At 46.5% G+C, this 20,872-nt stretch overlaps 2 protein-coding genes across 4 annotated transcripts in view; both read left to right on the plus strand.

Annotated features, from left to right (window-relative positions):
* Positions 1–8,538, plus strand: part of ERCC6L2 (ERCC excision repair 6 like 2) — a 135,819-nt gene extending 127,281 nt beyond the window's left edge. For all 3 annotated transcript variants that reach the window (XM_013048341.2, XM_013048343.2, XM_013048342.2), the window contains one exon: positions 3,507–8,538. In XM_013048341.2, the coding sequence (XP_012903795.1) occupies positions 3,507–4,473 (967 nt within the window). In that variant the 3' untranslated portion in view covers positions 4,474–8,538. The remainder of the gene's footprint in view (positions 1–3,506) is intronic.
* A 1,882-nt stretch (positions 8,539–10,420) lies between these two features.
* On the plus strand, positions 10,421–13,317 carry LOC106004172. Its single transcript, XM_045086150.1, has 3 exons — positions 10,421–10,606; positions 11,241–12,265; positions 12,391–13,317. Exons 1-2 carry the CDS (start codon positions 10,421–10,423, stop codon positions 12,030–12,032), a joined length of 978 nt encoding a protein of 325 aa, XP_044942085.1. The 3' UTR covers positions 12,033–12,265; positions 12,391–13,317.
* Positions 13,318–20,872: the final 7,555 nt, after the last annotated feature.

The raw sequence follows: 20,872 nt of genomic DNA on the forward strand, positions 1-20,872 counted from the left end.
GTGCTGGTGTGATAGGTTAGAGCATGGCTCTTAGCGGCCCACCATTGCCCAAAAAGGTGAACACTCCACATGCTATAGCCCCATATCTCCTCTTAAACAGACTTATAACTATGATTCTGGGCAAACTTGGGGCAATTTATTTTGTGCAATTATTTTGTTCAGAGACCGACCATATGCATTTTACCAGTTTTTGAGGAGCACAAGAGTCCTTACCCCCTCTAGCATCGTATATTAAAATAAAACTATTAACAATGCTTAGTTTTTGCCTCTCTTCCTTCTTTCTCTGCCTAGCCTAGGGAATAAATACCTCAAGCTAAGTGAAAGGCAAACATTAGGATACCAATATTTGAGCCAGGGAACAGTATTTGAACTGCTGACACAACTTTCCCGCCAACCCCTGCTTTGTGAGAATCACGGCTCTGTACCAACTGCTGCCCTCAGGTCACTGGAATGAAGTTTCTGTCTCCCTTCACTTCAGAAAGCTCAGGTGAAGAGAAGGTGGTTTAGCTGTGTTCTACCCCTTTTCCCCAGTTCCTCAAGAAAAGGGGAGAGAATGTGTATTATATCCATGGCACACAACTTCTCTGGATATATTTGCTGAAAGATACCTATCTTTGGTTTCTTTTTTTTTTTTTCTTTCTCTGTAGTGGCTCATGAGTGTCTATTCTCATTTATTAAATTGTCCTTACAAAGTGGCTAGCTTATACCTCCTGATTGTACCTTGCACTTCCTTCAATACTTGGAGAATATTTTCTTAAAGACCAAGAATTATGAAAGCCAGGTAGAAGGCAAAAATAAAACAATTATAATCCTAACTCGTCCTGTGAGGGGGCTTCCACACGGCTGAATTTACTTGCATATTACTGACATGACAGGGGTCAGCAGGTCCCTCCCAGAAGTGACAGAATCATGGGGATTGTGAGTGAGGTCAGCATAGCAAAGGTGAAAGTACTTTGGCAGCTGCTGAGACACCACCAAGTCTTGGATAAATAAAAAAGACATCAGCCCATAACTTGGCCATTAACCTAATCTTTGCAACACAAATATTTATTAGAAAGGCCATGAAAATGGATTTGGAAATGATTAATAAACAAAATAATAATACCTCATTACTTCATGTGAAGTGAAAACTGGAACCTTTTAAGAACGTGCTTGTTGCTTTCCAACAAGAACATTGGCAATTTCCAGGACAGAAATTTGGAAGCTTGTATTTGTGTTATTAAATATTCTTTTGGCAGGAAGAGTGGCTGTTGATCAAGCATAGATAGTATCTGGACTTGGAACAGTTAATAGGACCAGTGTGGTGAGGACTGGAAGCCAGTGTGTTTATCTGGAGCCACGAAAGAAAGTCGTGAGCGCACGGGATAGATTGCCACTCAGATCACAGGAAACACAAACTTTATGTAACCTGGCCTGAACAGCAAAAATCATAGTGGCTTTAGAGCTCCTATGTACATACATTATAAGTAAATCATCATTTTACCTTCAGGGGTCTCTGTTGTGTGTAGGAGAAAATGCAAACTTCTGAAATTGGCATACGGACCCCTCATAATTTTCACCCTCTTCCCTGGCTGTTCCTCCTGCCCCACTGTACGCCAGGTCCTCTCAGAAGCAGGCCTGTGCGTGTTCCCCCTTCCCTGGAATGTTTCCTCATTCATCCTTATCTGACTGGTGACACCAGGGAAGCCTGCCCTGCTACCTTAACCATGACCCATCGCTGGCTTCAGTATCTGTGGGCACCCACAGGGCCCTGTATTCATACTGTAGTGGGCTTTATCAGTCTCTTCTGGTTTGATTTTCATGCATCTGTCTCCCCTAGCTCAACTATAAACTCCTTAAAGAATATGGTATAGGGCTTTTCATGGTACCTAGCACATAGAGGGTCTATAAATATTTGCTAAATGCATAAATGACTGTTTTAAGAAAGTATTATATAAAATATAAATATAATTCTAAAACTTTGGGCTACAAAACCATCTCTGGCTTTTGTCTGAAAGAATGTTTGGGAACATTGAGCTCTCCTGACTCATGGCCCAAACTCAGTATCAGCAAAGCAGTCAGTACCCTCTGTCTCAATCTACTCTGTCTCCCGAAACGAAATCCCACAGACTGGGGCTTAAACAACAGAAAGTTATTTCTTACTCTAGAGTCTGGGAAGTTCAAGATCAGCGTCCCAGCTGATTTGGCTTCTGTTGAGGGCTGTCTTCCTGGCTTGCAGATGGTGACGTTCTCACCATGTCCTCTCATGTGGAGAAAGATCTCTCTGGTGGCTTCTTATGACCTTATTTAGCCTTAATTACTTTCTGAAGGCCGTATTTCCAAATAGAGTCACACTGAGGATCAGGGCTTCAACATATGAATTTGAGGGGGACACAGTGCAGTCCATAGGACCCTCATCTGGGGAAAGGAGCAGAGTCTGGTATTTAGGGTTCTGAAACAATCTTTCTTTCTGCATCTGTCTTACGAGGGTTCTGGAAGGCCCGTTACCTCACATATGCACAAAATAGCTTTTATTAGTATCTTACACTAAGAGTGAAACTCACTGCTTTAAATAGCATCTTACTTCTCAGCTTGGCTGTCTAGACCCAAGTTAGACCAGTTGGGGGGAGAAAAAATCTAGGTTTATCAGTTTAGAATTTTCCTTTAGGATCTTCAAAAAATTGTGTGAAATTTCTATGTTGTATTTGTGGAAGAAGGGAAAAAAAGGAGAGAGAAGAAAAAAATTCCTTTATTTTTCAGAATTTTCTCTCTTCCATTCATTAAGACCTCTCTTTGATAATTCAATTATCAGACTTAAACGCAATACAGATTTTCAAATATAGATTATATAAATTATGATTCTCATGTCAGTCATAAATTGGCTGACTGGAGGAGTTAACATGCTGGGATCCCACAATTCCCAGGATACAGCTAATAGTATTTATCAGAATAACTTAAAAAGTTGGTTATTTCATGGGCTAAAAGTTTTTTTCAGTAGCATGAAGAAAGAGGTCACATCCTGCTAGCCTAAAATGCATTTTCATTATGGAATGAAGGTAATATATATTAAACGAATAAAATTATAGTTGACTCGAGTAACACGGGTTTTAACAGTGTAAATGCACTTATAGGCAGACTTTTTTTTTTTTTTTGGTAAATACAGTCCTGTAAATGTAAAATCTCTTCTTTATGATTTTCTTAATAACATTTTCCTTTCCTCTAGCTTACTTTATTGTAAAAATATAGCACATAATACAGCACATTATATATAATGCATATAACATACAAAATATGTGTTACTTGACTGTTTTGTTATTGGTAAATGTTTCCAGTCAACAGTAGGCTAATTTGGGGGACAATGAAAAGTTATACTCGTATTTCCAACTTCATGGGGAAACCTGACACCCTTGTTATACAAGGGTCAAATATACATAGCTTTGTCTCCTTAAAAAATATCACTGATGATGAGGTCTTTTAAAATAAAATGTAATAAAAATAACCATTGCTTTTGTTCATTGAATCTTCAGAAAACAATTTGAAGAAATGGCTTCTTATTTTAATTTGCCTTCTGTAAAGGAATTTGCTGAACATATAACTAATGCCACATCAGAAGAACGACAGAAAATGCTAAAAGACTTTTATGCTTCTCAGTATCCAGAGGTAAAAGAATTTTTTGTGGATTCTGCTGCAGAACTCATTAAATCTTCCCATCAGAAAAGAGAGAGAGTCAGGAATAAGTCTGAAAAAAGAGAATCTCCTAAGAAAGAAAGGCTGTCAGATTCTGAAACTTTGTCATTTAAAGATTCTCCCAAAAAAGTTTCTCAAATTTGCAGCCCCCAGAAATATAAAGAAAAATCAATTAAGTTTCAAAATCATGGTTTCCATAGAGAAGAGGTGCTTTCTAATGATGGAGAAACTAACAAGTCACCAATGAACTCTACCCAAGAGACTGATGATGAGAAAAACAGCCAAGCCTCCAAAGACACTGTAGTATCCCATTCCCTGAACACTGAAGTATATGAGTTAGAAAAATTTGAATATACCATGAAAGACCAACGGGACCTAACAAGAACAGGCATTTCAAGAAATGAACCCCTTTTCAAAGTGGAGAACAAAAAGCTAGAAAATCCAGAGTTAGAAAACACTTCCATGGTAGGCTTACTTGGTGACACATCTATTCTTGATGACCTCTTTAAAAGTCATGGGAACAGTCCCACACAGCTGCCAAAGAAAGTTCTTTCAGGGCCCATGGAAAAAGCAAAACAGAGACCAAAAGATTTCTGGGACATCTTGAATGAACAGAATGACGACAGTCTTAGCAAACTCACCGACTTGGCAGTGATAGAGACTCTATGTGAAAAAGTGCCCTTTGCTGCCTCCTCCAAAAGGAAGGAGGAGCTGGAAACTTCACTTTGGAAATCAAATGACAAATTTTTGTGGAAAAAATTTAGCACAGGTGATACAGATGAAAACACAACTAATGCACAAAAATAACGCATAAACATACAATGAATTACTCTAACCAGTGAGCTTCTACCCGCCCAAAATCACAACACTGTGTTCCGCACTAATAATGATGGTCCCTTAAACACCATTGTCAACATATGCTTTTATTCAACTCTTGCTCTAGGGTTGTTTTAGCCTAAAAGGTTATCATGTATTTTTTCCTTCCTTGATATCTGACTTGATCTTTTAAAAATATGATTGTATTATAGCATAAACATCTTTATGAAATAGAAAAGGTCTGAATTTGTTATCAGGAGACCTGGGACATCTCCCTCACTGAGTAAGTACGTGCCTATAGATAAGTCACTTACCTTGGTGCGCAGGTATTTCCTAATATGAAAGGTGAAGGGCTTGAACTCAAGCAACATTTTGTGTCCTTCTGGATTAAAAAGGCTTTGGTTTACTTTTCTGGATTCCATTACGTCACAGGCAAATTATGGTCATCCCCAAATATGGTGTACATTGATATGTTTCTCACTAGCATCTAGAAAATTCAGTTAACTGTCTTCCTTTTCCCAAAGTATCATGTATTATCACTGAATTATGATAAAGTGTTAACTAGTACTGAATATATGATGTGTTAAAATAATAAGTTTATAACTGCTCAAATACAAAGGGTCAGTGTTGTATAACCGTACTATTCAAGGTTTGACACTGAAGTATTTAATAGAACTACTACGGATAGCCACAGAAGGCAATGCCTACGCTGCTTAGGCAACAGTTAGGATTTCATCAGTATCCAGTAAACTTGGTGTAGGACTTTTGTATGAAGTATAGAGAAATGAAGAGACAGTTCATTTAAAACTGTTCTATTTTGTTGAATTTAATGTATGTAGTTTATAATTGGCGGAATGTGCTTACTGTTGAATTCGTTTCTGTGGACTCACTCACTCGGTCCCTGCGTGTACCATGCCAGCGGCTCAAGGTGTGCAGGGGAGGTACGGCTACAGGTAAAAGGCGAAGACAGCATTTGTGAAGTGCGCTGGCTGTGAAGGCCGGGGGTTCATGCCAGGCCCACAGCAGCAGAGACCCGAGTTTTCCACTGACTCCATTCAGGCGCGCTGTAGCAGCTGTGAGCCCCGGATCTATAGGTCAGGAAGAAAAATAGGAAACAGCGGTGACCTGGAAGTGGTGGCGCGCAGACCGTTGCGGACCATCCTTGGGTTGAGGGGGCGGGGCCTCTCGATTACCTGTCTCCGCAGCACAGAATCATGGCAGGGAGTTGGGAAAACCAAACAAAAACAAAGACAGAAATCTTTTCTCAAGGGGCTGAGTGACCAAATATGACTTTCTCTGGGGTGTTGTTGAGGGCTGCAAAATCTATTTTATATCATAACTCAGTACATATGTGTTAATACAGATTGAAACAAAATATTCATGAAATAATATTTACCCATAAGGCATGCAGTGTCCTTTGATATCTCCATTTCTGTTGTACTTTCTGGCTCTTATGTCTCTGTTTTTTCATGCTTTCATAACCCACTAAATTGATTTTATGACCCGCTAATGATTAGAAATCACAGTTTGCAAATCATTGTCTCCATGAATTAGTCCTTTTTTTTTTTTTTGCCTATTTTCAGCTGAGTTGTATCCAGACTTAGCAGATGCTGAGTTTTACCACTGGGGTGGTTGCTACAAAATCAATATATTGTGTATCTGTGGTAGACATATCAATGTTGTTCGCCTGTTCTGGGCCTAGCTGTAGGAAGAGCCCAGAGAAGCAAGTAGAAACCCCTTGATCTCAGTTTATATACCAGATGGGAGAGTTCAGTCATTTTAATAAAAGTGGATATTTCATAAAATAAAATACCTTTAAAATTTTTAATATAGTTATGACCTTTGAATCATAAAATGATATTCATACAATAAATTGAAATACTATTAAAGAGATTTTTATCAGTAAAAGTCAAAGTGGGAGCAAAAATACAGACCTGGAATTTAAAAACTAGTTTTCAGCATTTGCCAGTGAAACTCATCATGCAGGAACAGCTCGTCAAGCAGAGTACAAGGTGCAGCTTGACCAGAGTACAGGGGTCAGTCAGAAATTTCCCAGAGGGAAGCTCTAGGGGTCAACTTGCTCTGCCCCAGAGCAATGGGAAGAGTTGGATCAGCCATTGATGAAACTGGGAACAGACACTGTGAGGGGGGCTGACAAAGAATCCTGCCTAGCCCACCCCCACCAGGTTCTTCAGGATAAAAAGGGCCCCAGGCAAATCCCAAGGCTTCTTTCGGCCTGTTTCCCCTCTAAATTTGAGGTGGGCTGAATCAGTGGTGTTCAAGCATTTTTTTTTTAAAGCAATTGAACTCTGCTCTGTCTTAATTAGAAGATCAATTGTTGAAAATAACTAAAATGGAGGTCTGCTGGTTCCAGCAGGACTGCCGTGCCTCCACAGAGCACTGGTGTGAAAAACCACAGGGGTGATGTCACTGCTAAGAACCCTTCCAGCTTCAAGTTTCCAAGATTCTATTTGCCACAGTCTGTCTTGTTCACTTCTCTTTAAAGCACTCAACACACAGTTATTAATATTGGAAACTGAGGCAAAATACTGAGAGGCTTTTGCACTTGAATTCCTTGGGGTTCCCTTAAAGCCCTGCAACCACTTCTTAGAGTAAATTAACATCATTGGCTGCCCCTGAGTGGTCAAGGCAAAGGAGCCTTAGTTTGCAGAGAGGAGCTGGTGATAAACTTTCTGGCAGACCACAGAAAGTGAGAAAGCCAAGGACAGTATAGTTCAAAGGTTTTAAAAGTACAATGTGCAGTTTTTAAATTCTGAAGTTACCCTTCCTTATATTAAAATTGTCCTCTTTGTATGCAACAACAGATAGTGGTTTTTAGTCTTTCTTCTGTTGTCCTCAGTTGATACAAAGTTGATAACCATAAATCAGTTCCCAAAAGTTTTGACATTTACTAGTCTATAAAATCCCTATGAATGGAAATCACTGCCTGCCTCAACATTCATGAACGGCTACCTCTGTGGCCACTATGTCATAAATCCAGTTAACGGTAGGTCTAGGACCCACCAAGGATGTCATTGAACGCATATGATCCTGTAAGACTCATCTGCCTTCACAGAGCCTAGAGTGCAGAGCGCATTAAGCTCCCCACAGAATTCTCATCCAGTCATCACTGATGTAATCCTGCCCCCCCCCTTCCATCCCTAGTTTGCAAAGCATCCTCCACCCAGTGCTTCTGGGAGTGTTAAAGGGAACACATCTTGTCATTGGTGCCACTGCATTTGCCCTGGGTGACAGACAGCCTTGTGTACTACGTGTCCCCCTCCCCCACTCTACTTGGCAGATGGGAGGAACATCACACTTTTCTCTCTATTAATGGGCAACCACAGGGCTGTCTTGCCTCACAAGGTCTTACAGAGTTTTAAATGAAAACAGCCCTTTGGGGATTGACCCTCTGGAGGGAAGTGCAAGGCTGTGAGGTTCCCAGCCCTCAAGTGGCAAGTCAGAACCATCTGCAGAGGCTTTCAGGGGATCCAGGGATCAGCACAAGCACCTATTTTATTTTTAAAGTTTAACACTATGATATGACATGCTAATATTTTGTCTGAGACTGTCGCTGGGCAGGATAGTTTCTCCAGTGAGCCCTTTTGCTCATGGATATGCAGCAGAGCTCATCCTGGAGTCCCAGAGTTGTCCTTAGCATGTGTTTCAACTTGGTCAATATGTACTTGATTTGCTTTGCTGCAGGTTAACAAGTGGCAGTGGTTATATCCCCTCAATTTCCAAATTTAGTCTTAATTATGTGAGTATGATGCCTTTCACTGACACAGATAATGCCCACTTGACTCCTGGGTTTGTACTGCTCTCTTTCATGGTGAAGAATCAACAATGGCTCTTTTGGGGTGCCTGAGCAGCTCAGTTGTGTCTGCTTCGGATTAAGTCATAATCTCAGGGTCCATAATCTCAGGATCCAGCCAGGGACATAGCTCTGTGCTCAGCCAAGAGTCTGCTTCTCCCTCTTCTCCCTTGCCCTCTGCTCCTCCCCCACCCCATGCTTGCTCGCACTCTCTCAAATAAATAAAATCTTTTTTAAAATTCTTTTTTTAAAAAAATGCCTCTTTCTACAGATGTCTTTTTGGTTAGCTAAATGGGCCCCCTCCGTCTTGTTGAAAGAAATAACTGTAACTCACTTTATATTCTTTTAGCTTATGTAAACAAGGGGGAAATGTACATCTCTGAATGTCTTACAGGTCTCTAAGGAAATTCTAGTGAGCCATCTTGTCAAATTAAAATATGAATTAGTCTCCCCCTTGCCCCACATATATCTTTTAACTTTGATTGTATTTTTTCGGAAAGGGAGACAGGCTTCCAGACTGAAAGAGTTCAGAAGAAGGCTCATAATAGTTAATGCATATATTTTTCTTTCCTAAAACTATTGTAAAAGCATTGATGAGAAGAAGAGGTTGTAATTCTTCGAGACAAAAATGCCAACATGTACTCCATGAGATCTGATTTCACAGGACCAGATCATGCTTGCTCTGCCCCCCAGCCACCTGCCAGCGCCATCCCTGTGCTGCCCATAGTTGACTTTCTCTTTCTCCCCAGGCGGTACTCACTGTATCCTTGACCACTACCATAAGTCTCCTTCCTTCAGCACCGCCTGGCAGAGCCCCAAGTTCATTTCGGGGCAGTCCCTGACCTCAGACTTCCCTGGTCTTTCCAAACACCTCCACCTACTCAGACCACTTCACAACCTAATTTCCCCAACCTCTCCTCCACCAAACGGGAAATGCATCGCAAAGCTGAACAGGCTGAGCGACTTAGGAGGAGCGCTGAATGTCATACCTGGGATCCTCCTGAAGCCAGATCACCAGGCAAGTCATCTCCGGGGGCAGTTATTTACTGACCTGCCCAGAGAAGGCAAAATCAGCCAGTCTGTAGAGTTGCGGCTAAGGTGCCATTATGCCCCTCCCAACATGGCCCACAGCGGCCACACTGCCACGAAAAGCTGTTGTGCAGCTCCTAAAAGCTTAGGACACAGCAGTGTGCTAGGGCATGTTGGGGTGGACAAGCAGATCTCAGGAAGCCTGGAGTGTCCCCCAGGAAGGTGTGAGAGGACAGAACAAATCAAGGAACCCAAGTGCAAAATGTGTGCTGAGTGGTGGAAACAGGGAGGCTTCCAGAGTCCAAAAGCGAAAAAACATGTTTTTGGGATGAGTGATCAGGAAAGGCCACCCCAAATTCTGGGAACGGGGGTGGGGGCCAGGCCTGAAAGAACGGGAAGGCCAGAACATCACTTCCTCCACTCTCCCTTGGCCTTTAAAACCCCAAACGACCAGGAATGTGGGCTTTGTAGAGAAGTTTGAGTTTGGAACTGGCCAAATACAAAAACGCTTCTGACAGTGAATCTAACGTCCAAGATACACAAAGGTGGCGGGAGACCCAAGTGCCCAAGAAAAGCGAGACAGAGTCAGGTGGGGTTAACTGCAGGTCCTGAGCGCGGGGCACAGGCAGCGCCACCCACGGGAGCCCGGGCCCTGGGGCACCTGCGGAGTTCGGGCAAGGAGAGGCCTTTTGGCGACCGGGTGATGTCGGCGGCACAACACGGGGAGACCGTGCTGTGCCGCTGCCCTGCCAGGCGGGACCGGGACCCAGGCGTGGAGTGTGCCCTCGGCTCTGTCCGCTTCCTGGGAGCGCCGCCGCCAGGGAGGCCGCCTACCCCTCCCGCCCCACAGGCCACTATTAGAGGGTACATGTGGCTAGAAGCAGCTTCAGATACAGTTCCTCTGAAGTTTCCAGGAGGCCACCACTGCCGCTGAGAACCGTCCCCGGAAACCCCGGCTGCGGAGGCCACCGCACCCGAGCCCCAGGGATTCACGGCCTCTGGGCAGAGGAGACAATCGGCTCCTCCCACTCAGGTTCCTTTTCTCCCTTGGGGAAACGAAAAAGAAGCTAATTAAGTTACGCTCCGGCTGTAGTGATGGAAAACGTGAAAGCCGACTCCAGGGGCTTGTGCCTCGAGGGCGCGGTATCTGCCACGAGCCGCAAAACTCAGGAAAGTCCCAAGTCCCAGCGTTCGCAGGAAGCCCTGGGTGGGCGGACGAGCCCCCGGGCGCGGCTGAGAGCTGCAGCCGCGCCCGGGGGCTCGTCCGCGGCGAAACGCGAGGCCGGGAGGAGAGGCCGCGGTGGGTGGGGTCCTGCCTCCCCTTGAGCTGCGGGGCGCGGGCAGCGCGAGATAATCCCCAACCCGCGCCCCCCCCCCCGCCCACAGTCTGGGGACTGAGGCCGGAGTTGGGACCCCGCCGGGGACAGGCGGGATCGGGCGTGCGATGGGCTGCGGATGGAAGGGGATCCTAAATTGGTGGGGCGGGGTTGGGGCTAGTGCAGGAGGGATCCCTGGCTTGCGGTGAGCGAGGACACAGAGAGATTCTCGGGCTTGCAGTGCCCCGGGTGACGAGGGAGATCCTGGGCCTGCGTGGAAGGGGGAAGGCGGGAGTCCGGGACTGGCTGGGGGTGGGAGGGCAGTGACCTCTAGTTTGCAGTGGGCTGTGGGGCGGGGGGGGACTCCTGGGCTTGCGGTGGGTTTTGTGGCGGGGGGACGGGGGGGCGGAGAATCCCGAGCTTGCGGGGAGCCGGGCGGAAACTCCCGGTTTGCGGGGGACGGAGGGATCCCGGACCGGCAGTGAGCGCGAGTTCCTCAGGGCGCACCCGCCCCAGTTTGTGGCTCGCAGCGGCCGATCGTGCCCCGTGCGCCGACCCTTGGGGGCCCCGCCGGCTTAGAATTCAGCGGATGGTGAAAGGCGAACCTCTCCGACAGCCGCCGCCGGGCCTGGGGGCCCAGCGAGAGGGTCCCGTCCCCCGCCGCCCGCGCCCGTCCCGCCCTGGCCGCGGGAGGGCCGCGGCCGCCGGGTCTGAACGGCGGCGGTTTCTGCGGTCTGGCCGGCGGCCCGCTGGAAAACCAGCCTAAACTTGATCCCGAGCGCGTCTCACTGAGGTCATGGGAAGCGGGAGGGCGGAGGCGCCGGGGGCCTTGCGGAATGGGAGCTCGGAGGCGGCTAGAGGCGGAGGGAGGGAGGAAGGGACGCGGCAGGAGGGAACTCCCGACAGGTCCCCAGCGCGGGGTCATCCCGTGCCCCGGCGGCTCCTCCAGGCCCGCCCGACTGCATTGCAGCCGAGGGTCCGAGGAGGAAATCGGGCTTAGCGCCTCCGCACCTAGACAAGCGCCAGCAGCGCTCGAGAATAGCCCCCTTCCCCTCCCCCCGCCCCCCGCACAAATTCTCCACCTCCAGCTCGAACCCCACCCCTGCACTCACAGCAGCCTCTGGGCCCTCCGCTTCTGCCTCCCGTCCCAAGCCGCCCTTCTCCAGCTCAACGCCTCTAAGATCTTCCCTGCAGCTGCCTCCCTACCTTCCACCTTCCTCCAGCCATCAAGGTCGGTGCCCTCCGCCGAGGGTCCGTGCCCAGCCTGTTACCAAGTCGTAAAGAGAATTTCTCCAAAATATTTCCCGAATGCCACTGCCAAGGGCCCGAGTTCCCGCCCCTCCACCTCCCATCTGGATGCCTGCAGACTTCTCTGGATTTCTAGCCTTTAGCCTCCTCCCTTCCTAATCTATTTTCCACACCAATTCCCCCCAAAGCGTGTTAAAGCACACGGGGACCTCGGTGGTTATAAACTTCCCATTTCCCCTGTTAAGCAGGTTAAGGGTGCTTCGACTGGGGAATAAAAACTGAAGGCTTTGGCGCCCGTTTATTGAGCATTTACCATATGTCATTGTTAAACACATTGAGCGGATTTTCTCATTCAACTGCCCAGCAGAACTTCGGGGTAGGTATTATTATTATTATTATTATTATTAACCTCTGCTTTATAGAAGAAGAAATTGAAACAGACAAAGAGCAGGCAAACTGCCTTTTGTTCTGTTTCTCCACCACTGCAATGAACTTCTGCAGAGAACCCTGACTTCCTAACAGGGATGGAATGACCCACAGCACCTGACCACAGAGCCAGGAGGCAGCAACCATCTGTGAGTAGCAGAATTAAATGGATGGGTGGGTGGATGTCAGGTCAGGTTTGATCTGGAATGCCTTAGAGGCCCTGTTGCCCTTCCACCTGTCTTTAGTGGATTAGCAGTCTGAATTTCTGGGCATGGGAAAGTTAGAACAGCTACCACATTTATCTCCTCCTGTGCTCACCCAACAGCTTTCTCTTCTCTCCTCAGTGAGCTCCTCTTGCTTGGCAGTACGCTGGAGACACCACAGGTGTCCTACGCACAAGGAGGATTTAGGACAGTCTCCTCATTCTTCCACAAACACAGACCCCTTAGAACCCTCCACAGCACTAGCATCCTCCCAACCCCAGCCCCTGCCAAGCCTCAGCCTCTGGCCACTTCCTTTGCATGTAGATGAGGCCCTATCTGGGCTGCATTTGTCCTGGTTGGGGGGGGGGTGTTGATCAATAATTAGTGGCTGGAAGATCAGGAGTCAGCAGTGGCCCTCCTTTCCAGGACCCACAAATAATACTGATGTAGGAAACAAAGGCAAAAGGAAAAAATCAAATTTCCTTATGGCCTACAGCCCACTGATAAGTCCTTGGAATAGGCAGATTGACATTCCTCTAGGAATTCAGCTGTCATGTTGTTAATGCTTTGTTAAGGGCAAAAGGCAATCTTAGCTTAACATTACCCCGACCCCCACCCCCCAGGATCCTGTAAGTATACTTTAACATATAAAAATTCCTTTGGAAACTCCTTTTGTCTCCAGTCCCCAAGATATATGTTAGCAATCATCCTCCAAGCATATGACCCACTGATACACATTTGAAGTGTCTCATGACTGAGTTTTTGCTAAACAGTAATAAATGACCTTTTCCTAACAACAGCCAGCCCCCTGGAATCCTTGTTTCCAAAATACCTGTCCTTAACCCCCTCCCAACTTGAATGTATATGATCAGCCACTATTTATGACCCCACGGCAACTCTTTCTGCTCACTGGTCTTGTCCTGTGTTTTAATAAAACCACCTTTTTGCACAAAAGACATCTCAAGAATTCTTTCTTGACTGTCATCCCCAAACCCTAACACTTCAGACCCCATCAATACCACAAGGGTTCATGCCTCCATTTCCTGCCTGGGATTTAGGGTAATTCCTCCGTGATCTGAGTAAGATGGGCAGAAGCTGCCAGGCAGCAGCGAACTGAGACTGTGTGATTAACATTTGCTCTAGGGAATCCCTGTTGTGTATTTCTATGAACGCACCTGTTATGTAATACTTATGCTGTCCTTTTCCTCCTGGAATGCATACCCTACCAGCAGCTTTATTGCTTTTTTGTAGGATTTTAAGTTAATTTTTTGGTGGGTCCATAAAATGAAATTCAAAGGCTACAAAAGAGCACACAGTGTGCCTCCTTCTCACCCAGGGGCAAGCTCTTCCATCCCTCGCTGTTTGGCTGCTTCCTGTGTATCTATCCACGCATTTATAAACATCCATCATTTCTTTTGACTGTGTTTTTGGTGTCTTTTATGTTAACACCTAAAAAGTATACTATTATGCTTTGAGATTAAGTACAGGATGGCTTGTAAACTACAAGACTTGGTAAGACTTACAAGAATCAGGAGAGGAGAGGTTACTGGTTGCTGGAATCTGAGACCCCTTGGATGTCCATCAGGTGAAACAGTAACCAGAGATCCTAACCAAACAAGGGTGGGATGAATTTTTCCAAGTTTCTGGTGAGGGATGTTTTAGGATCAGCACTCTTCTATATAGATGTCCAAATCTCACGTGTCCTTGGTAACTTTACATCTTTTAAAAATGCTTCTCAGTAGATGCTACTAACTATTGCCCTGGTAACCAACGTGGTTCCACTCCAGAGCCTGGCCACAGTCTAGTCCCTTCCTACATAGAGGCAGGGCTGCAGACACTGTGCATCCCAAATCTTTCCTTTCCCTGGTCAGAGTCCCTGTCTTGGTATTTTTTCCCTTCTGTCCTTTGTTGGAAGCACTGGTGACGAGGAGGAAAAGATAGGAGCAGAGCAGATAAAGGGAAGTCCGGGAAATAGATTATTTGAAATCTGCCCCATCAGCCCCAAGTGCATTCAGGAGAGAACTCATCTGGTTTTCCTAGATGGGATGGGGTGGCCCGTGACACCACGCAGCAAATCACGACCTCCTTCTTGAGTGTTTTGCCTCCTTTCTCTTTTGCCTGTCCTTGCATGTCTGTCAGTTTTGGCCCGGCAGGCTCCCATCTCAGCAGGTCCCTTCTGTTTCCTACCAGGCCGCCTGCAATCTGGGTGGACCATCTCCAATCACCAGCATGCTGTGATCAACCTGGATGGGGGTGATCGCAAATCTTTGGCACCACCGCTAACCTCTCTTCTGAGTTTCCCACTCACACCCAGTTGCTCTGGCATGACTGTAGTGCCTTGGGTGATCCACGGACACACTGATGTTCAAAGTGGACTTCATCTCCAACTCTCCACTTATCCTCTTCCTGTTTAACTCAATTCAATGATTTCACCTTATTTTCCAAATTTGATCACCACCTTTTCACTGGATGCCTCCATTTCTCTCACTCACTATAGTTACTCAGTAACCAAGTCTTGATATTTCTTGACCCTACCTCCTAATTTTCAATTTCCTACTACCGTCCTAATGCTTCAACCACCACAGTGGCTTCAAGTCTTCCACTTAACTCTTCTAGAGAAATCTGTAGATACTTCTGGTAGAACTCTTGATTCAGTGACATAAACTGACTAAATTACAAAAAAAAAAAAAAACTATGGGTAAGAGGCTAATTTCAGGAGGGGCTTGCTCTAGAAACTCAGCGGCCATCACTGAGACCCAGTGCCTCCATCTTGCCACTCAGCTCTATCCTTCTGCAAAAGCTGGCTTCATCCTCAGGCTGCACATGTGGCAGAATGAGGGGAGAAGCTCCAGCTCACATGCTTCCAACTCCAAGTTCTACAGGAAAGTGTCAGGCCTGAGTTATGTGTTCCCCCTGAGCTGGGGCGAGTGGTCTCCTCCAAACCCCACGGACTGAAAATGGTGGAGGGTTGGAATGGAGCTGGTTGATAGGAATAGTGTGAGTGGACAGAAGTCTGTCACACATCCAACACTGTTATCCCTCTGCCTAGAATTCTCCAACAGCTCCCTAAGTCAATCAAAATCTTGTCAACATGATTTAATGCACAAATTTCATCATTGTTGAGCTTTTTCATTTTGTTTGCCTTCTATTTGTACCAGTCATCTTGAATAAGGGTTGAAAAAAATTTTTTTAAGATTTTAAATAATCTCTCTGCCCAACACGGGGCTCGTACTTACAACCCTGAGATCAAGAGTCACATGCTCTACCAACTGAGCCAGTGAGCTGAATTTTACTAAGAGTTGAATTTTTAAAAGTGATCATTTGGACTTCTCTCACAAGGGAACCATAAGCAATGCCTGAGCCCGTGCATTTTGGAGCCCTGGGGAGAGGGAGGGCCTTCTTCCAGGTAGACGCCCGTCAGGAAGACAGACCCCACCCCTCAGTTTAGTAGAATACAAACTGAACATGGTGAATTGGTTGAACAGATGTTGGAGGGCCGAAAGGCAAAAAGGGACACAGAGTCCTTGGGAAAAAAAAAAAGCCACTAGCATTCCCAAGGAACAAGGGGAAGAAGGTATCTTAGAAGCCCAGAAGCCCAGAGAAAGGGCCCGCACGAGTTGGCACCAGACCTCAATGCCAGCGGGCACTGGGGCCTCAGAAGCCAGAAGTGGGTCTCCCCAGGGCTGAGCTCTCTTCCCTGAGGTAGACGAGCCTGCCTGTAGGTACTGATGTCTTTGAGGGAGGGGATGAGGCTGCCCCCAGGAGTGACGGAAACAAACCCAAAAACTGGAAACCACAGCCACTGTTGGGGTCCCAGTCCACTTTTGTGGGGTGATGCTGTCAGGAACAGGAAGGAACAGGACCAAATCCAGAAGGGCAGCCTCGCTCTAGTGCCCCCTTATTGGCAGAACGGAAAAGACAGCAGCAGGCAGAGAGAGGGTTGGGAGTCCTGTGATGGTCCCATCTGCGACAGAGCAGAGCAGATGGGGTGGGTGGGAGGTAAATAAGTGGTTTGAGGGAGAAGGGGGAAGAGAAGGGAGACTGGGAGCAGGATAGTGAGGTGCGGACTGTGGGAAAGTGGGGGAGAGTTCTCCCACAGTCACCTCTTCTGGAGTGTGGAAAGCCCAGAAGATAAAATACCCTCAAGACACAGGGCAGTGTGAGAGCCCTTCTCCTTCCACTTCATGCCCTGGACTTAGTGACACCACACACACACACACACACACACACACACACGCAACTCGTACACGCACACCACACGTGCACACCATGCTTTTACTCATGAGCTTCTTCAGCTCAGCTCCAGTTCCCCAGGAGCAGTCCTGGGACAGGATTTGGTCCACACATGATGTAGTAAAGTACATCAGGGGAGATGTGTGAGGGAGGGAGGGAAGCCTGGGGAAGGGGAGGAAGCCAATCAAGGAGCCGCTAGGTACCGTGACAGGAGGTTCAGCCTGATTCTTCTGGGGACTCTGGAGGGTAGGTTATGCCCAGTGTTATCCCAACCTGATGCCAGGGACACTGGATTTCATATTTTCGCACCTGGGAGTCAGAGTCAGAAGTGCCAGGTTGTTCCCGGGACGCCACACAGCCACCACCCTCCCCCTGCCTTGGTGACAGTGAACTTGGCCAATCCCGCAATTCCATCCCAGCTCCGGATGGTTGGTCACTCAGAGTTGCCACTGTTAGAAGGTCTTCCTTCCTTCTTTATCACCTGACTCTCCTAACCTTTCTGAGGGCCTGGGAAATTAATTGCATGTGGCGCCCCCCAACAGGCAGCCTACCCTCCTACTCTCCCTGGTCATGGCTCCACCTTACTCGCAGGGGTGTGGGCCTCCCAGCGGGGTGGAAGTGACTGCACACCTCCACCAAATACCTGCCCCTTGGCCGCCCTGAGAGCTTAGGAGCCCGTGTATCAGGTGTACACTCTAGAAGAAGACACCGACCTCTAGCTTCCCCTCCCAATTTATATGCTCTTTAAAAGATTATGCTTGATCTCTTTAAAGAGTCATTATTGTACAGGACATTATTGTTGCATTTTATACAGATAATTCTCTTTGCACCTTATGTCCATATTTTTACCTTCTTGTTCATCAATCCTTACTGCTTCTCGAATTGCCCGTCAGGGGCCTTTTCCCTACTATTTGAAGTGCATCCCAGAATTTCCTTTAGTTAGTGGTTTTGGAAAAAATTTACCTTTCCTTGAAAAGGAAAAGTGATTTCAGCACTTTATTAACTCTTTGATATACTGAAGGGTTTTCAGACAACTTTTGTATCATCTGGTGATGGTGGTAAAGAATGTGAGAAATTGATGATTATCCAATAAATGGAGAAGAGGAGGCAATGTTAATCGACCAGTTTTTTTGAGGGGGGGAAGGGTTTCCTTTATACAGAGACATCAAAAAGAAACACAGCTTTGAGAAAGATGTATCCGCCAAAGAGAAAAATGACTGCTCATCATTACTTTGATTTTTTTTTATATAGTGCACATCTCTTTCTGGGGACTATGGGATACTTACAAGAAGTGTCTGTTCTCAAGCGGCCAAAAGCATTTGGGCCATCTGAGCCTCCTCAAAGGAATTGTTTATACTTGCTGGCTCCATTTTGTCAAATCCTACTCACTATTAATTCCACGCCACCACCAACCACCACCCCGCTGCCCCCGGTCTGGCTTCCAGCCCCACAACCCTGCCTAATCATCTCTCAGTGAGGTCACCGAGGGCCGCCGTGCCAATCCAGGTTCTCTGGAAGCTGACTCTGAGAGTTAGAAGTATGAGAGACTCAGGAGGGGTAACAGCCATGAAAGAGAGCGTGGGTGCAGACCAGCCACCTGCCGGAGAGGGAGCAGGATGGGGTAGGGAGAGCACATTGGGCACCTAGGTAGGGCTGCAACATCGAATTTACCCACAGTGGCCAGGGGTGTGTGAACACTTCCACCACCACTCAGCTCACTCACTGGTTGAGGGCTGCCTCGGGAGGAGAAGGCTTTGTCAGACGCTGAGGCCATTCCTGGAGGCACCTGTAGCTGGAGGCTGTCTGATGGGCTCCTTGGGGCAAGGTCTCTCCTGCAAAGGGGGCTCTGGGTAGCATGCCTCCATGCCGCCTTGCTCACCCGACTTCTTGGAAGCATCAGGACTGTTGACCTGTCCTTTCTTCTGAGATGCTGTCTTGCGTTGGCATCTGAATCTCAGTATTTTCTTGATTTGCCTCACATGCACTGGCTGAGAGTTCTTTCCACGTTCCTCTTCATCATGTGGCCTCTCTACATCGCTATTGCCCAAGCCTTATTTATTCCTAGGTCTCTACCCTACCTTCCCCCACAGGTGATCCTGGCCACGCCCATGACCGCAATTAACAATCCCCATCTGGAAGCGAGTCATACATCGGCAGCCATCTGAGTTAGTGGACAGCGTCATCAGGTTTTGCACATGACCCTGTGTCTGGGTCTTCCTTTGTTCCTGTGGCCCCCAGCTCCCTAAGAGTACTGTAATCTGGGCTAGTAACTCCCACTCTCAGAACTGACCTACGTAATGTACTTAAAGATGCTCTGTAAACTGCAAAACTTAAACGAAAGTTTGGTGTTGTTGTAACATTTGCCAGATGGTTATTCCTGAAGTAAGTAACACTGATCATCTATTTTCAAAGTTCCCTCTTTCCTAGAGAAAACATCCCAACCCCCCTCTTTGCATTAAAAACTCAGCCCAAAGCATGTTTTCCTCTATTTTCCTTTCAACTGCACTCTCTTGTGGATCAGTGTTTTCTAAAGCTGCGTTCCTTGAAACACTAGTACTCCTTGAGATAAAAGTTGATGCTCCATTAAAAAGTCATTTAGGGGGGCATCTGGGTGGCTCGGTGGGTTAAGCCTCTGCCTTCTGCTCAGGTCATGATCTCAGGGTCCTGGGATTGAGCCCCACACCAGGCTCTCTGCTCAGCAGGAAACCTGCTTACCACCCCCACCGCCTACTTATGATCTCTCTCTGTCAAATAAATAAATAAATTTAAAAAAAAAAAGTCATTTAGGAAATACTGCCCTCCTCAAGGTTAAAATACAGTCTCTCCTAGTAAAGGTGCTGAAAAGTATGACCTTTTTAAACCAGTCATCCCAAATGACTTAGCCACAGGCTCTTCTCGTGCCAGAATGTAGAATTCTTGCAGGCCCCTAGTGTTCTACCCCAAGAGACAGGAACCCCTGTTCTAGGCAGGGGGAGAAAATTACCAGTTCATTTAAAGAGGTCGTCCACAAATTCTTGATCCATTAGTATGGGTAGCCCTGATTCACATCCTTTCCCAAACCTAGCTGTTCCGTCTTTTTCTTCTGTGAGCTACTTAGAACAGTTCCAGTAAACCTACCTTTCTGAGTCAAGTTGTCTACAAGACTGGCTGACACATCAGTGGGCAAAAAGTCTAGGGGGGGGGGGGTCATAGTCTCAAACTGGAAATTTCCCAAATGGCCCTTAACATTTGAATGGGTAAATAAATTGCAGAGCATCTGCATGTGGCATCATGTCCAGCAGCAAGAATCGAGTCTCTTCAACCATACGCAATAATATGCATGAATTTCACAGATATAATTAGAAAAAAAAACTAGACACAATATGAATCCATATATGTGAAGGCAAAAAAGCAGACAAAACTAACCTGGGCTATTAGACATCCCGACGGTGATTACCATAGGAAATGGAGGGACCACGAAAGGGCGTCCAACTGCTGGTCATGTTCTCTTTTTGGATCTGGCTGCAGGCTCCCTGGATGTATTCAGTTGTGAGCATCGTGACTGCACTTTCTGTAATTCTCTGAACGCATGTGATACTTCAGTAAAAGTCTGGGAGAAGTAGTATCAGACAAGATCATTCTGCACCAGGTATCCCATTAGCAAAACCACCCAAAGGAAACATGGTGATTTCAGGACCAATAGAAATAGAACAGTACCATGGCTGTCTCCAAAGTATCTTTGGTTCTCACATTTGTGTAACCTTCTACATTTCTACACATATCAAAGAGTCCTTCTGTATTGATCATGTTTGTGGAGATTTTTGTTTTGGGGGGTTTTTTTGGCCTTTATTTTGATACTGTGACAGCCTAGGAACTTGGGACAGAGCAAGAGATTGTCCTTCCCATTTATCTATTTCCTCCAGATAGCAAGCAACTTATGTGTATGTCTTTCGTGCGCAAACAACTCCATCCAGAACCCTTACTCCAAACCTCCTTCTCTCTTCGCTTTTATAGTCCAGGAGGTGATATCCCTCCTCTCAAAGCACCAAGTACTAGGCAAGGAGGGGCCACCCCTCTAGCTGACAGCCTGTGGAAATTATTCATACTAGTCAATCCTAAACCTGCTCAGCTCCTTACCTGGC

The sequence above is a fragment of the Mustela putorius genome, unplaced genomic scaffold, assembly GCF_011764305.1.
Source record: "Mustela putorius furo isolate JIRA1106 unplaced genomic scaffold, ASM1176430v1.1 tig00000876_pilon_pilon_pilon, whole genome shotgun sequence".
Lineage (NCBI taxonomy): Eukaryota > Metazoa > Chordata > Mammalia > Carnivora > Mustelidae > Mustela > Mustela putorius.

Bases quoted from the DNA above. Each gene is read 5' to 3' on its own strand.
- LOC106004172 (XM_045086150.1), top strand. From the start codon at position 10,421: ATGGAAAACGTGAAAGCCGACTCCAGGGGCTTGTGCCTCGAGGGCGCG. The intron at 10,607-11,240 runs GCCGGGAGGAGA...GGATGGTGAAAG, and splicing joins CGTCCGCGGCGAAACGCGAG to GCGAACCTCTCCGACAGCCG.